Source organism: Eleginops maclovinus, chromosome 18, assembly GCF_036324505.1.
Source record: "Eleginops maclovinus isolate JMC-PN-2008 ecotype Puerto Natales chromosome 18, JC_Emac_rtc_rv5, whole genome shotgun sequence".
In the NCBI taxonomy this organism is placed as follows: domain Eukaryota; kingdom Metazoa; phylum Chordata; class Actinopteri; order Perciformes; family Eleginopidae; genus Eleginops; species Eleginops maclovinus.
Genome location: NC_086366.1, coordinates 10,607,648 through 10,623,681, shown reverse-complemented (window position 1 = coordinate 10,623,681; position 16,034 = coordinate 10,607,648). Strand labels below are relative to the sequence as shown.

The 16,034-nt window shown below is 39.6% G+C and overlaps 2 protein-coding genes and 1 non-coding gene across 9 annotated transcripts in view; 1 reads left to right on the top strand and 2 right to left on the bottom strand.

Moving 5' to 3' along the window:
• Positions 1-10,246, bottom strand: part of LOC134880035 (F-BAR and double SH3 domains protein 2-like) — a 55,405-nt gene extending 45,159 nt beyond the window's left edge. Inside the window, exons 1-2 of the mRNA XM_063906710.1 lie at positions 9,980-10,246; positions 5,685-5,782 (exon numbers count right to left, since the gene is read on the bottom strand). Of these exons, the coding sequence (XP_063762780.1) occupies positions 5,685-5,782; positions 9,980-10,000 (119 nt within the window). The 5' untranslated portion in view covers positions 10,001-10,246. The remainder of the gene's footprint in view (positions 1-5,684; positions 5,783-9,979) is intronic.
• LOC134880038 (P2Y purinoceptor 2-like) overlaps positions 1-16,034 on the top strand; it is a 37,418-nt gene that overhangs the window by 19,945 nt on the left and 1,439 nt on the right. For 2 of the 7 annotated variants that reach the window (XM_063906721.1, XM_063906720.1), the window contains exons 2-4: positions 13,890-14,242; positions 15,211-15,379; positions 15,672-15,999. In XM_063906721.1, the coding sequence (XP_063762791.1) occupies positions 13,906-14,242; positions 15,211-15,379; positions 15,672-15,999 (834 nt within the window). In that variant the 5' untranslated portion in view covers positions 13,890-13,905. Of the gene's footprint in view, positions 1-11,715; positions 11,854-12,236; positions 12,412-12,490; positions 12,773-13,889; positions 14,243-15,210; positions 15,380-15,671; positions 16,000-16,034 lie in introns of those variants that run through there. The other 5 variants (XM_063906716.1, XM_063906715.1, XM_063906714.1 and 2 more) reach the window with 5 other exon arrangements.
• On the bottom strand, positions 730-803 carry trnat-agu (transfer RNA threonine (anticodon AGU)). The gene has a single exon. It is a non-coding gene; the product is annotated as a tRNA-Thr (tRNA).

Sequence of the window (16,034 nt, the reverse complement as noted above, 5' to 3'; positions counted from 1 at the left end):
TAAAGTCAGTCAATTAAAGTTGAAACATTTTCTTACAAATCTTAGTAAATAAAGAAAACGTACCCTTCATATTTTCCCTTATTTTAAGCAATCTGAGGCTTCTGTTTCAAGGAATGAGCTGCAAACACTTAAAATAAATGTATAATTGATTAATTATACATACACATACTCACATTTACCTACATTTAATGGATTTTGCTAAATTATAATTTAACCTATAATGCAAAATACCTCTCCTCTAGTGAGGGGCCCAGCCCTTTGTATGTTTTCCTGTATGTGGCTCTGAGTGAAAAAAGTCTGGAAAACCCTGCTATAGACCCACAGGACAACCATTTTCAGTAAACTACATTGCATTGACTACAAATAGCTGCCTATGACAAATAATTAATGTTCCTCTGGTGATTTCTCATCATTTTTCATCAACCAGAGAGCAAAGATATTCAGTGATGGTGCACAAAAAATGAACACACTTTCACATTGAGAATGGTATCAGACCACAAAAATAAAATACATTGTCAGATGAATCCTCCCTGCAGATCAGTTCATCGTAAATGGTAGCTATCAATTCTAAAGGCCAACGCAGACTATACACTTGACTACATGACACTAAACTTCTGAGATATTTAATTACCGTTTACAATGTACAGTATGTGACACAGTGTCCTACTTGAAGGATGCTTAGAGCATTTCACAAATATCTTTTCATAATCCAAATCTCAACCACAGAAAAGGCACTGCTGAGATTCGAACTCAGGATCTCCTGTTTACTAGACAGGCGCTTTAACCAACTAAGCCACAGCACCCTATATGACTACCATGTTTAATCTACACGGTAGTGACTACGAATATTTACTCATGCAACGTATCAGATCTACCAACTGTATGGTGAGTTCTTCGATTTTTCAAACAACCCTTTTTTGTAGTGCATTGAAAAAGCCCTATTTCGATTTCAGCATAAGTTCCCTCCCCTTTTTTAGTTAGTAACAGACGGTGTTTAAACTAAACCACAGTGACCCATAGATATTAACCAGAGAGTTAGGGGCCTGTCTATCATGACAATAACTCACATTCAAGTGATTATAATTTACTGCTTAGACTCAAATATCCTTGTACCAAATCCAGTTTACATGTTCTTCTTCCAAGTATACAACACATGAGTCGATAAAAAGGCACTGCTGGGATTTGAACCAGGGTCTCGACTGGCACGTTGAACGACTAAGCCACAGCACCAGCAGCAAGCAGAATAATACACAGAGACAAAAACATTACGATGGATTGAAAATTGAACAAATTTCAACATAAAGAAATCTTTACGTATCTGTGTGAAGAATTGTGAAATGAACTAAAGGGACCAATGTTCAGCAGCTGCAACTGAAGGTGGCAGTGATACGAGTCAACCAATTCACTGAAAAAATGATAGATACATTATTAGTTTATATGCAACTTTTAATCCCTCATTCTTTCACGTAAATACGGTATATATTACAGTGACAGACTGGCCTTCTGACACTCATGTACAGCAACAAGAAGCTCTTCCTGCTTTTGGATGTACTAGTAAGGGCCTCTGGAACACACAATTAATGTCAACACCAGTACACACTAACACACATCCTCATTAGGGTCCTAGGACATGTCTAGGCGTATCATGCAACCATGGTGACCCTTCAGCAGGAACCACATATGTAAATATGGTTACCCAATTTACAGCTAGATATATCGCACACACACATTTTCTTTTAGGGACAGTGTATTTCTTCTGACAGAACGTAAACAAAAAGTGCAGAGCTATAAGGTTCAGTCTTGAATAGTATTTCACTACAAATGTGATCATATAAATATGTGTAGAAAAATAGTAGTACAATTAGTGTATAGAGGATATACTGTACTCCAAAATGTTTCTGTGCATTTGTACTTTTTCCACCTCGGCATTTTTTCCCTACCCTTAACCTTTAATTTCTTGCTTTCTGTTCTAAATACTACCTTCCTCATCTCTCAGTCTCTTTCTGTCTCTCTCGTTCTCAACTCTCAACTCTGCCTGGCCATCACTTGTGTATGTTTGTATGTGTGCAGTAAAGCAGTGTCAGCATCAGCTGTGCATGAAGTAGGCAGAAAGAAAATGCCCAGATGAGTGTGTGTCTGAAAGGAAATACTTAAGTGCTTAGGAGTGGACACTAAAAGTGTGTGCGGGCAGAGAGAGGGAACGATCAAACGGGAAAACAGCTGAGATCAGTGGTTTACAGGGCACAGCCTGAGATCAGTGACAACAGGATAAGCAACGTGAGTCACAGACAGAGACAGAGGCGGAGGAGGGAGGTCATGTTTTCACGCTGCGTGATCGCCACAAGACACAAGAGAGCAGATCTTCCACAGATTTTCCTCTCAAAGACCAAGAAGGCCAAAACATTCATTAGTTAATGTCATTGAAGTATACAAAGAAATAGATAACAAGCTAACACTACCAGTAGAATAAAGTTATGATACAACAGCTATAACAATGCTTTGTGGTTTGCCTGGATTTGTGTAAAAGATGGGGTGTTAGTTGACTCTTTATGCTAATGTTTAAACAGTAAATCACTTTCTAAATAATATCAGGGCTATTTAAAGGTATAGTAGGCAAATGGCGCCCTTGCTGTCTGATTGTGATGTAACACGTATTTCCCTCTGAATCTAAATAAAGAAAGTTTCAGAAGGTCATGGTTGAAGATCGTATTTGCCTCATTCAAACAGAAAGGACGATGTCATGTTATCTGTCATATCAGCCTTATCGCTCTGGGGCTATTACCTGGGGTCTGCTTGTGGTTTTCAATAACAGCAGAGGCTGTCTGTGCTGTCATTCCGCTGTACACAGAGGCCGCCTAATTATATTAGCAGGGTGTGCATCAGCAGTGAATTCATTTGGGCCCTTTTCCCCCCAAATGAGTCCTTGATATTCTGTTTCTCCTCTTCCTAAATTATAGAAGCAGCAGTGAAAGCATTAATGAGGACTCGGATAGCATTGTGTGTTGAAGTTGGGGTGGCTAATCTAGCGACTCAGCATGGAAACCCATTATGTTTTAATGATATCTGCAGAAAACTTCTAAGATTTGGTCAATAAATTTGAGTGAATCACACAAATGTAATCTATCCTATGCAAATGTGCCGCACCAGACACAGGGGGGGGGGCTAAATTCCTAAATCACATCATGGCTCCAGGTCTAAGGCAGTGCAGTCCAAGCATCAGCTACAGAAACTGTCACTTTGTTTTCTCACAACTGTCACTTGATGATTGATGGTGCTCTTTGTAGATTCTTCATACAGCACTCTGTCTAGACTACGGGAAATATGATGCAGTTGAGTTTGCAACCTGTCTACAAGAAGCCTACTCTTGCAACAAAACAGAAAAAGCACCTTAACAGGGGATGTATTGTTCTAAAGCCCAACGTGTTAATGCCACTAATGGCAACAGACTGTAAAGGCAGTGGTGCAGAACAAAGCATCCTATTCCCTTTTCAAAAAGCCCATCCCAACGATGGCCTCACAATTGAATATCATTCACTGATCCCGATCTACAAATAACACCAATATAACGCAACTACAATTATGAGGGAAAAAAAGTCAAATTAGGTTATTGTTCTGTATTTTGTGTGTGTGTGTGTGTGTGTGTGTGTGTGTGTGTGTGTGTGTGTGTGTGTGTGTGTGTGTGTGTGTGTGTGTGTGTGTGTGTGTGTGTGTAGCTGTGGGGCAGACATAAGGGTAGGGGGGTTATTTGGATTGAGGACACCGAGTTGACTCCCTGAGTGCGTCCACTCATCAACGTTTCTCCTCTTCCCATCTTCCTCTTATCCTCTCCCATAAACTAGCCAAGCTAAAGGCAGTCCTGGAGGATAAATAGACTGCTCCATCTTTCTTTCGTTTCTTTATCTTTCTCATTTGACTGTTTTCCAATAGTAAATACATTGGATAAATGCACTAAAGCTAGTAACTTGTATGTGCTTGTGTGATGATTAACCGTCTGTGGATTAATTAGGGCCAATAACCCCAGATTTGGGGATTTAAGAGTTCAAATCTACTGTAGGCTTCAGGCAAGAAAATGTGTGTTCTACAACACAAAGTCCTTTCACTGACTGTTGCATTGCGGTTATTAAATCATTCTGACCCTGGATGGTGACAAGAGAGTCAATTATTCTCCCTGTGGAAATCACTGTTGCATTAATAACTACGTTAACTATCTAGGGTTGCAAGCAACGAGTATTTATTGTCAATATACATTGCTTGTACCATAGGGGACGTAACGTATTATTTTCTTGATAATTCTACATGGTAAACAACACACATCTGTGCTTGAATCAGAGGGAGTAGAGGTAGCTTACATTAGCCGTTAGCAGCTGGCATCGCAGTGCTTTTGACTTGCATTAGATTCAACATTCAAAGGCTTTATGGTCATATTATTATATGCACAACAGCTACAGGGTGGTTGTCGGCAACGCACAACTTAAGTCCCAGGCTCCTCCAACAATGGTGACATAATGGCGTTAGTAAAATGCAGGAATAGGTCAATTATATGTGTGAAATCAAACCATGTCCAGCCTTTCTAATGACTCTCTCATAAAATATCTATAAAAATCTATTAAAATGAGCAACACTACAGAGACAGAAACACTAGTAGGGTCCCATCGCTTGCTAAAGAATAAATTGATGAAGCAGATGCTATGCAGGGCTTGAGTCCAGATATTCCAATTGAGAGGCAGTCTCTCCCTAATCACTGCACCACCCTGCTCCGTCTGATTTCACCACCAGGAGAATGTGTCATCAGAAATAATTACAAAACATTAAAAGGAAAGAGGGATGCACTAAGAAGACTGAGTTATGCGGAGACCATATCTTGTGGCGGTGTCTTTAAACCAAGAGGATGACAAAGCCAATTTCAAGATCTGAACCCAGTGGCGTGTAGCTCCGTTCCTCACCGACAAGAAGAACTTACACATTATGGTTGCATTTGCTTAACTCGCTCTCCCTCTCTCTCTCACAAGTAAGACAAGGGCCTTGTGCACTCGCCAAAAACAAGCAGCAACAAGGCAATCTGCGTTCAAACAGCTGGAGTTGCCCCCGAGACAAAAGGGAGAGAAAGAGAGGGAAGTCTCAGGGAGTATAGCGGTAGAGAAAGTGTGAAAATGAGAAACAGAGAGAGGATGGAAACAGAGAGTATTAGAGGGTGCCATAAATAATCAATGCTTAGTCAACACAGAATATGAGAGCGTGTGAAAGAACCAAGGTTTCCTCCCATTGCCAAATCCTAAAGGGAAATTTGCCAGACTCACACGTCATGAGTAAACAGTGCTGATCCAAAATAAAAAAGAGAGGTATGGGGACGGGGCAAAACGGGGCAAAAGAGACAGATAGAAGGAAATACAGAATGAATTATGGAAGAAAGTAAGAAAGAAGCAGAGAGAGGTCAGCAGGAAATACCTTCAACATTTTCCCGACCCTTTGTCCTTCTCAAAAAGCAGAATATGACAATACTGCTTAAATTTGTATTTCTCTAGCCTCTCCTCCTTGGTTTTTCCTTCTTTCTTACTTATGGCTGTGTCCCTGTGTGCAGGCCTTGCATATCACGGTCACAACATGACTAGAGTTAAAATCCTCTGGCAGTAAGTCAGTGTTTTCTTCAGGATTTTGGTATGCATGTGATAAGGACATGTTCATACCTCATGTCTTCCAGCAGGTCACATTCAGTCTGGTGTTTAAAGTGCAGTCTTGTCATCTGCTCTGCGTGTGTGTTCTTCAGCTCCTGTGTCACTTTGACCTGGAGGAAACAAAAACGCACGTCAAGAGAGATGGGGTTTGGCATTTGTTCATCTTGTCTGCCCGGTCTGCTGTGCACGTGGGTTAGCGGTTTCATGGCTCATATTCACCACACTCATCTCTACATGAAATCCTTCCATATTAATAATATCAATAATGAAGTATATCATCTGAGACTTTGGTTGATTATAGTAGAAATGGTTAAGTGAACCGTGAATGCCTCTACCTGCTTAAAAGTCATATAAACATTCATTATTTATAATGATTTTTTTTCTCAGTGGCCATACCACCCAACCTTAGTTGGATTAAATGTGGTGTGAAATCACAGTTGCACAAAATTGGGACAAATACAGTAACATAATTCAGTAGGATTATAGGACTATTTTAATTATTGATGATCTTTTTTTATGACTTGTCTATAAAATAGTGACTTTTAGAACTAACAAATCAAAGATATTCAATCCATAATGACATGCAGTAAATACAAACATTTGAGAAGCTAGAGACAGAATTTTTGGTTGTTGGTCCACTAATCAAATTGGTTGATTTCTATTGACAGTACTAAAACAAAACATCATAATTCTGCTGTTACATCTTTTGATTAATCCATATTTGTCACAAAAAGGCTGATGGAGATAGTGACAGAGAAAGTCAGAGAAGGGTATTTTTAGCTCTGAGGTGCAGACGTGGCTTTAACTTAGGTTCTTCTGAATGTTTTTGGCTGAATGTTTTCTTGCTTAGTAAAACGATAGACTATTAGTAACTAAGCATTAGGCTCCTGAATCACAGAAACCCACTTACAAATACAAGGACAGATAATTTAACTCCCATCAATCAATCTATCTGACAATCACCTGTCGTCTAACTTGAGTGTGCTCAGCTTTAGAGTCCAGTGAAAGGACCACGCACACATTCCCATCAGTAATTCATTCAGCGTAACAATCAGTGTCTGGGTCATTTCAGACTTCTGGAGAGGCTGGAGGAGGTTTTTGTAGTTAGAGGTGACTGAAGACACGTTTAAAAGCCTATAACATAATTTCAGAGCAGGCAGACTCCATGCGCATTTGAAAAAGACGTGCATTTTTATCACTGGTATGAAAATCAATTTGGCGGATAAGAACAGTGGCTATAACCCTGCACTCAAAACAAACACACATGCACACACACACTCCTGCCAACACGTACAGAGTCACTGTGGTGGTCATTGTGTATTGTCGGGTGGATTCCATCGCCTATTCATCAGAGTAACAGTGGGCAAATTCATGACTGTTCTAGACACAACAATCAACAACATCACACACACACACACACACACACACACACACACACACACACACACACACACACACACACACACACACACACACACACACACACACACACACACACACACACACACACACACACACACACACACACACACACACACACACACACACACACACACTTCCATGTGTTGTGTCTTTGAAGATAAGGAGGGAGTGGTTCATTAAACTATCAGGAAAAAGGACGTCACTTGATTTCACCTTCTATCACTCATAGGGGGAAGAAGGGGAAGGGAAAGAGTGACATGGGAAGAAGAAATGAGAAGCAGAGTTGCCATGTGGGTGGTTGGGTGTGTGTAAGAGAATATGAAATGAAAGTAAAGAAAAGAAGAGGGTGAAGGTGCCTGTGAAAAACATGGGATATGGTGAAGTTAATTATGAGGCAAAGAGAAAGAGATATGCAGTATATTAAAGGTCATGTGAAAGGAAAAGAGCTCAGCTGGTGTAGTGGTAGCTGATGCAGCAGATAAGTCTATTTCGCTGAAGAGTGGTTCCTGTTTCCATATATTTAACACTGATTGAAATGTACATCCTCAGCTGTTTAGGTTGTCCAATATGAGTTCAAAACTCTAACATATCAGGAAATATCAAAAGATTTGCCATGTACAGTACGTATTTCATTCGGATATGTTCCTCTTGGTAAAATTAAGAAAGAGAGAAATACTGAGCTATTTGATCTTTTGTTTAAGAAGAACAATTGGAAGATGAAACCCTCTTTAATCATCACACATACATGCACAGGGCACACCAATCCATGGGAAGTTGGCGGGGGGGGGGGGTGTCTACGGTGCCTTGCTCAAGGGCACCACAGCAGGGTCCAGGAGGTAAACTTAGTCCTCTTCCAGTAGCAGTTCACACATTTTTAGGTATGTTCGGGGACTTGACCAAGTCCCTACTGACTGAGCTTCTGCCGTACAACTACTGGTTGTAAGTAATTTGTTGTGTAATTTATTGCCCGTTTGTAGAATTATTTTTTAAGATTGAGAATGATATAACCTTTTTTGTCAGTTATTTAATAAATAAAATTAGTCCAACCCTAAACACATTAAAGGCCTGATGAATAATGATGTAGATTAATACTACTCCTACCACCAGATATGGTCTCAAAAACTCCTACCCCAGGTGGATGGGGCGGCCGGCCAATGGTGTGTGAGTGTGTGTGAGTCTTCCCTGAGCAGGTGGCACCATTGGTGGCCGCCTCTGCCTGAGTCTAAATCAGTGAATGCTGACTTGTATATGTAAAAGGACTTTGACAGGTTACAAAGACCGGAAATGTGCTGTATAAATGCAGTGCATTTACATTTTACCACAGATTATCCCAAACCAGCTCAGCCTGTAAGCAGATGTGCTGAGGCAGGCAGGCAGACAGACAGACAGACAGACAGACAGACAGACAGACAGACAGACAGACAGACAGACAGACAGACAGACAGACAGACAGACAGACAGACAGACAGACAGACAGACAGACAGACAGACACAGGCAGGCAGGCAGGCAGGCAGACAGACAGACAACACACTAAAAGGGCTGTTTGTGTCACACTGGGAGAGAAATTATTACTATCCAACAGCCATATACTGATACACTCTGGCTGTTGTGCTGAAAGCTGAGTGTACTGAGTGCCAGCCACATTGGCAGGGGGGTATGAGATCAGTATTTAGCAAATAATTTAGTTGTATTCTTGGAAGGGTTTTCACAGCAAACTGCATGGGAAAGATACATGACAGCTGACAAATGAGATCTTACGAAATCAATAATATGACTGTAATGGTGTATTTGATGATGACACACCGTGAAAGAAGACAACCGTAGTGGTCACTGCAGCTATGATAAAAGGACCTATTGAAGTGTGTTTTACAGACACGATATGACATGTTCAAAGCAAGCCAAAGGAAACCCAGAGCATAAATGGCACTGGGGGAATATGTGGTAATTAAGAAAAACTGTGCAGAAGTTCACAACAGGATAATTGGCTCTCATGCATCTTTTTCAGGGCACACACACACACACACACTCCTAGAAAGCAATACACAAGCAACTTAAATATCCTCACATCCACATACACACCAGTGGGTACCAAGCTATAGGGGACTGTGGTCTTTTCTCAGCACATACAGAATCAATAAGTCAGTACTGGACATGGCTCTGCCAGCATGTCTCCCTCAGTGTGTGTGTGTGTGTGTGTGTGTGTGTGTGTGTGTGTGTGTGTGTGTGTGTGTGTGTGTGTGTGTGTGTGTTTAGCTTTTGTCAGCTCAGCCTTTGATGAAAAGATGTGACCCTGGACGGACTGAAGGTCTTCCCTTTGCTTAACACATGAAGCATCACAACGTGGACGAATGGCAGCTTTTATTCATGCTGCATTAATAAATTCACTATATAAAAATTAGCAAATGAACACCTGTGCAACACTACATTTACGTTTGGATGTAGAATGTGGTAATGACCATAACGTTACTAGCTTAACTGCCATAAGGTAACGTGCAGATGATAATGTACATTTTGCAATATTCATTTAAAGTTATTTATGAAACAGGGCGTAATTTTATGAAAATCAACAATATAGCATTATCCTACTATCATGCTGTTGTGCTTTGTATAAAACGTATCATGTTAGCACACCTAGCGTTTCCTAGCTAACGTTATTTGACGTCTGACGGCTCACGCTACACCGTTGGATACATATTAATGTAACTAGGTACTGACTAACATAGCTAGCAAAAGCTGCTAATGGTGGCTATCAAATGTCTTTTAATTTCCTTAAGCCTGCAGCATCGGACGCTTTTTGTGTTGATGGTAAAACACACATAAGGTCACTACACACTGTATCTGTCTCTCATTGTCTGAAACATAACGGACTCAAGAAATCACTCACCTTCCTCGGCGGCGGCTGCATTTTGGAGTATTATTGACATGAATGGTATTTCCCTTGCGAGATGTATTGTCATTCCAATAGGAAATCCAAAAATCAGTGGAGGACTATTATTGTGTCTCCTCAAACCAAAAATCCTCCCCTCCAGACGACAGGGAGGAAACACAGGAGTTAAATTTGTACTCCGGCGGCCATGATTGATGATAAATGGCTAGTTTGTACAGAGCTACGAGGAGAGACTGGACCCACTTGTGTTGGCTGCTGCCACTACCACAGGACTAGTGTGTACTGTACTGTGTTGTGAAGGAGGGCAGCAGACAGAAGAAAAGCAGAGGGAAAGGGATGGGGGAATATAAACGGGGAACCCCTTACGCTACTAAGCTCAATGGCGCCCCAAAGAGGGGAAACTCGGGATCTGTCTGTGATGAAAAACACTGAGCAGAAATGCATCCTTTTTGTCTGCCTCCTCTTGCCTGTAACCACGATAAAAACCTATTCATATATGTTTTAAACCAAATAAGCGGACTAGAAATATGATATGATAACTACAATATGAGTCAATTTATCCACTGAGCATTAGGGTTTTTTTCAACCTACTCCAGCCTCCTCAAGGAGAAAAGGCTGACACTGACAGGAGCCTGCGTCCTGCAGACCTGCATAGCAACAAGAATCCGCAGTCGATCAAAGAAAAATCGATCGCGGAGTACAATGAAAAATAGTATTTAAAAGAAAGAGAGAGCCTATGTGTACAAACCAACATAAAACATATTTCTAATTTGACGCTTGGGTTGTTAAAATAATATTTAAAATAGCATTTTATCCTTATCCAGCTAAATTTATTTTAGATTATATTGCCTATTGTATCAGACCTTCCAAATAAATAATAAAATAAACAATTGAATAATAAAGCATTCGTTATTTGTGGTAGGCTTGCCCATTTTGTGCTATGATTTAGCAGACTTGTGCAGACACCAGCGAGTAAACAGGGTAGCCTACAATAGGGTCATGGAGTTCATTGGAAGTGGGTGCTGCTGTGTGAACAATTAAAGGAATACATTACAATGGAGGATGTCTCAAACACCCTCGTAATGAGTGGGCATCAGCAGATGCAGCTGGTTTGAGACAGTGTCTGCATGCATGTTTACAGACCACATGTGTTTGTTTTTGTGTTGGCGTGGTTGCTCACGGTTTAGAATTAACCAGAAATTGAAAATTAGGTAGGTCATGGGGTGAAAAAATAACGTTGCAATGCATTCGGGATACAAAATATCATATGTTTCTCTTTCTGATATTTGATCATCTCCTCACTACTCTGATTTTTCGGTGTGCCATGTGAAAAATTGAATATTGCCCAAATGTCAAGGTTAAGACATAGGCCTACCTTTTACTTCTTATGGTGGAAACGCAGTCATTTTATGGTTATATGGTTGACTTCAATGACTTGCAAAAAGGCAAGGGAGTGGAACTAATATATGAATACCTGGAAGTGTTCCTTTTGGCAACCTTTTTTCAAATAATTTTACTTGATACCTCCTTCGTGCCATGGCCAAGGTTAAGGTTAAGGACCTTGTAATCATTAATACCCAGAGTTTTTAGAGCAGTAAGACATTAAGTACTCTTTCACCTCTCCTCTTAGTGTAACACCTTAACTAACATAGGCGTATTCAAACATATGTACGCACACATTGGCAGTCAGAGAAAACAAACATTTCTTTTGACACCCACACACATCACTATCTGCGAGAGGCAAAGCAAAAAATGGTGGACTTTCATTGTTGGATTGTACTGTATCTGTTAGGATCCTGGCAGGAGGCTTTTTGTTTTTAATTTCTCTTATGATTTGGTGAGGAAAATGTCTATTGCATTGGCCAAATAAGGTAGGACATGTACAAAATAGGCAAATACTTTAATTCAAACAACCTAAAGTGCCAAATATAATTAGTTTTGGTTCCCATATTACATATTTGTATGTGAAATATTTGAAAATTGGTTTTGAAAAATGAATGTTATTTCTTAGTATGGCTATCAAGTCAACTATTTCTGTAGGGACACACAGGATCATATTTATATTTATACATATATGTATACAGGATATCTTTATCTTTACTTGTTTATTTTTTATGCTAATTACTTTGTTTTATTCAAATGTAGCTGTCTTTGAATAGGGCTTTTGACAAAATAGTAGCTCAGTGTTTGTCTTTTTTTACATTATGTTTAACTTGTAACTGAAGATCCAGTCTTAACTATTCACGCTTTGCAGGTTGCAGCATGTCAGACAGGAACACACCTCCACATGTTTTCACATACTGAATTAGCTTAGACAAACATTCAGCCATACTCAAAAAAGTCAAATGCACACTGTGCTTTTACTGATGACGATGAGGATACTTTACACAGCGTTGGACAGTGTCTGACAGGAGGAAGCATTGTACAGTGTGAGTAATTGTATAATGTTTAGGTGTTTTGTCTCTGGGGAAAGGGCTTATTAGTATATATTTTGCAGTGCAATAATGACATTTGTGTATAGCCAATGTAACAAAAAGTTAATGGATTACTTTGTTGTTGAATAGTAAATTGTGCTCAGTTTGATGTGGCGTGCACACAGCATGTCAGAGGAATTTGGAGGAATACAAAAGGGGCCCCTCTGTCTCAGGTCTGTTATCTGTTATATTTAAACTGCAGCTGTTTGAAAGGAAAAAAGCTATGGGTACAATGCGAGCTAGAAGCAATGTTTTTGATAAAGAGGAAATAAAAATTGAGTGCTGTTGGTTAACTTATCAGCAAGCTGGAGAACAAGTAAGTTTGGCTCTTACTGTCTTATTTTTGCAAGTTTTGAAGGCTTGTCTCTATGTTTTTACTTGACTTTGAACGTAAGTTTGTCAGATAAACACATTTTTAGTGGACACAAATTTGACCCAGGTAAACAAAACAGAAAGAACATTTTGATCAGGTTCTCTAAACAAGGTCTGGTTTGAGTTAAAAGGTGATTTTGCTGTCTCTCCCTCTTACAGCTGTGAGCTTTTGGAAACTTTGACACGCATAATGTTAGAATGAGGGTTGTTTTTCTGCCTGAGAACACAGCTTAAAGTTTTGTAAATGGTTACATCATAACCCTGTGTGAATTTTTGACTGAATCGTCTGCAGCTCAGACATTTGCAAAGATTAAATAAAGGGAAATCAGTGTATCTGTGACATGGTGAAACAACGTATCAGGGTATCGCATCAAGTAAACCCAATGAGTCAGGAAGTGGAACAGGCTGCATAAAGACCAACATAATAAAGTCCAGGTCAAGTCCACAAACCAGCTCCAGTTGAGTTCAAGTCAAGACCAAGTTAAATCTGTATCCAGAACAAGTTGAGTCCTGTTAAAGACAGAGATTGGGACTTAGGAAGTACAAATCTGTTGAACATAAAATAAATCTTTTTCCTCACATCTACTGTACTACTCCTGCAAACATAAAACATTCAAATTAACTCACACAGTCAGTTATGTTGGATTCAGTCTTTTTTTTAAACTAAAGTCCCTTCTTTTTATATCTCACAACTCTTTCCTCTTTTATTCAACTATTCACTCAGAAAGAATTTGGCAATGAAAGGGACGTCAGGATTAAACTGATTCACATTATGTGAAAAGCTCAAGGAATTTAAAATGGGATGACTCAAGCTATAAAGTGGATTGTATAAACTTGATTACAAAATCACACTGGATAAGTCAACTATGCTTAATCATGGCATGACTTATACTGAACAGTGCTGCTCAGGCATGCCAAGGTGAATGACTTGGCGCACCCAAAAGTGTGATTTAGGTTGATGTCATTTTCTCACAGTAATTCAATGTGTATGAGAACATCTTTGTAGTTGCTCAAATGTAGCAAAATAATAATCTATTCCTTTGTACTTGTCTTTACCTCAGGGTTCTCACAACCGAGATGGCCACATTTGACAACACAATGAAGAACCACACCAATGTCAGTGACTTCTACTGTCCCTTTCAAGAAGATTTTAAATATATTCTTCTTCCTGTCAGCTATTCCCTGGTCTTTTTAATTGGCCTGGCTCTGAACACCACAGCTTTGTACGTGATTGTGTTCCGCACAAAGCGATGGAAGCCCTCCACTATCTACATGTTCAACCTGACGATGTGCGACACACTCTACATCCTCACTCTGCCCTTCCTCGTCTATTACTACGCAGATGAGAATGACTGGCCGTTCAGTGAACCGTTCTGCAAGATCATACGCTTCCTGTTTTATGCAAACTTATATGGTAGATTGATGACATGGCACACACTAACAATACCGCAAAGACTGAGTATGACATCATGATAAAGTACAGCTGATGGCAGTATGATACACCAAAAGACAGTACAATAGTGTTAATTTAGTACCGTGGAGAATATGTGATGTAAGTTATCCATACGACATGTATAATACAACAAATATACTATGCATACACTCATGATATAATATGATGTATTATAATATCATTGGATACAAGAAGACATAAGGAAAAATAAGATATGACTTAATGACAAAAAGTGTAGTAGTCTATATTTTAATTCATAAACACAATGTCACACATTATACAACACAATATGACCCAATACGTTACAGCATGTTTCACCTTACCAAATGTCACACTTGGCAAGCAATACTATTGCTACAACTCACGGTAGAATACCATATGCTACACTAGGCTCACAGTTTAGCATACAATTGATATGGTCACACAGGCCATAAAATCACACACACGCTACACACAATGATACAATATGGTATGATGCCAAAAATTACAGTGCGAAACAATACAATATAATATACCAATTGAATTTACAAAAATATCAAATAGATTGAAATAATGACAGGATATCACGCACAAAGATATCATACACTATGAAGACATTACTAAGAATACAACAGAGATGGTGAAACACAATTAAAATCTTACTGATATACAATTTATTATACAAATATGATACAAAATAATACAATTGTATGTAATAAGATCTGACCTCATCATAATGAAACACAACTTGATATGACACAACACAGTGTGTGGCATTACTAACTCTTCTCTGCAATGTAAGTCATAAACATTATATCATGAAGGGTGTAAACGAAAAAAATGCTAACATGCATTAAAAATGCTTTACTTGTTAGATTTAAATGACACGGTTTGAATAAAAATCCATGCAGTATGAAAAAGAGTGCAATATGTCTGTATTCATCTTGCAGGTTCCATTCTGTTCCTGTGCTGTATCAGTCTGCATCGCTTTGTTGGCATCTGCTATCCGGTCCGCTCCCTCAACTGGGTCAGCGCTCGCCAGGCCAAGCGTGTGTCTGTGGCAGTGTGGACCTGTGTTTTATTCTGCCAGGCACCTATTCTCTACTTCTCAAGAACAAGGTGATTTTGACCGTATATTGGTCTTTCTTTCTATTATTAATTGTTTTCTTAATTCCCTACCAACAATAGAATCCTTCTTCATTGTATTACGTGTGGGACTATTGATTTTTGTGTCATAGTAAGTAACTTATGGAACCTTAATGGGCACCATCAACCTGCTAACTAACAAATTGACATCATCTCTCCTTTCTTCTGTAACTCCTGTAAGGTATTTTTTAAATGTTGGGTCAATGCTAAACAAGGCAATACTACAGTTTGATAAAACCAATGTAATTGTAATATGTTCTGCCAGGGATGTGGAGAATGAACGGATCTGCTATGATACCACCAGCCCAGATCTTTTTGATGACTTCCTGGTGTACAGCTCAGCCGTGTCCATACTTTTCTTTGCCCTGCCATTCATGGTGGTGATGGTTTGCTATGGCCTCATGGTGCGGAAGCTTCTGGAGCCTGGCTGGGGGTCGGAAGGTGGCTCTCTGGGAGCACAACGCACCAAGCAGAAGTCAGTGAAAATGATCATCATCGTCTTGGCAGTGTTCATGCTCTGCTTCCTGCCTTTCCACCTCACCAGGAGTCTTTACTACTCCTTTAGATACCTAAGGCAGGTCGATTCAACACAGGTGAGGACAAACCCATTTAGAATAAATGTGTTAAA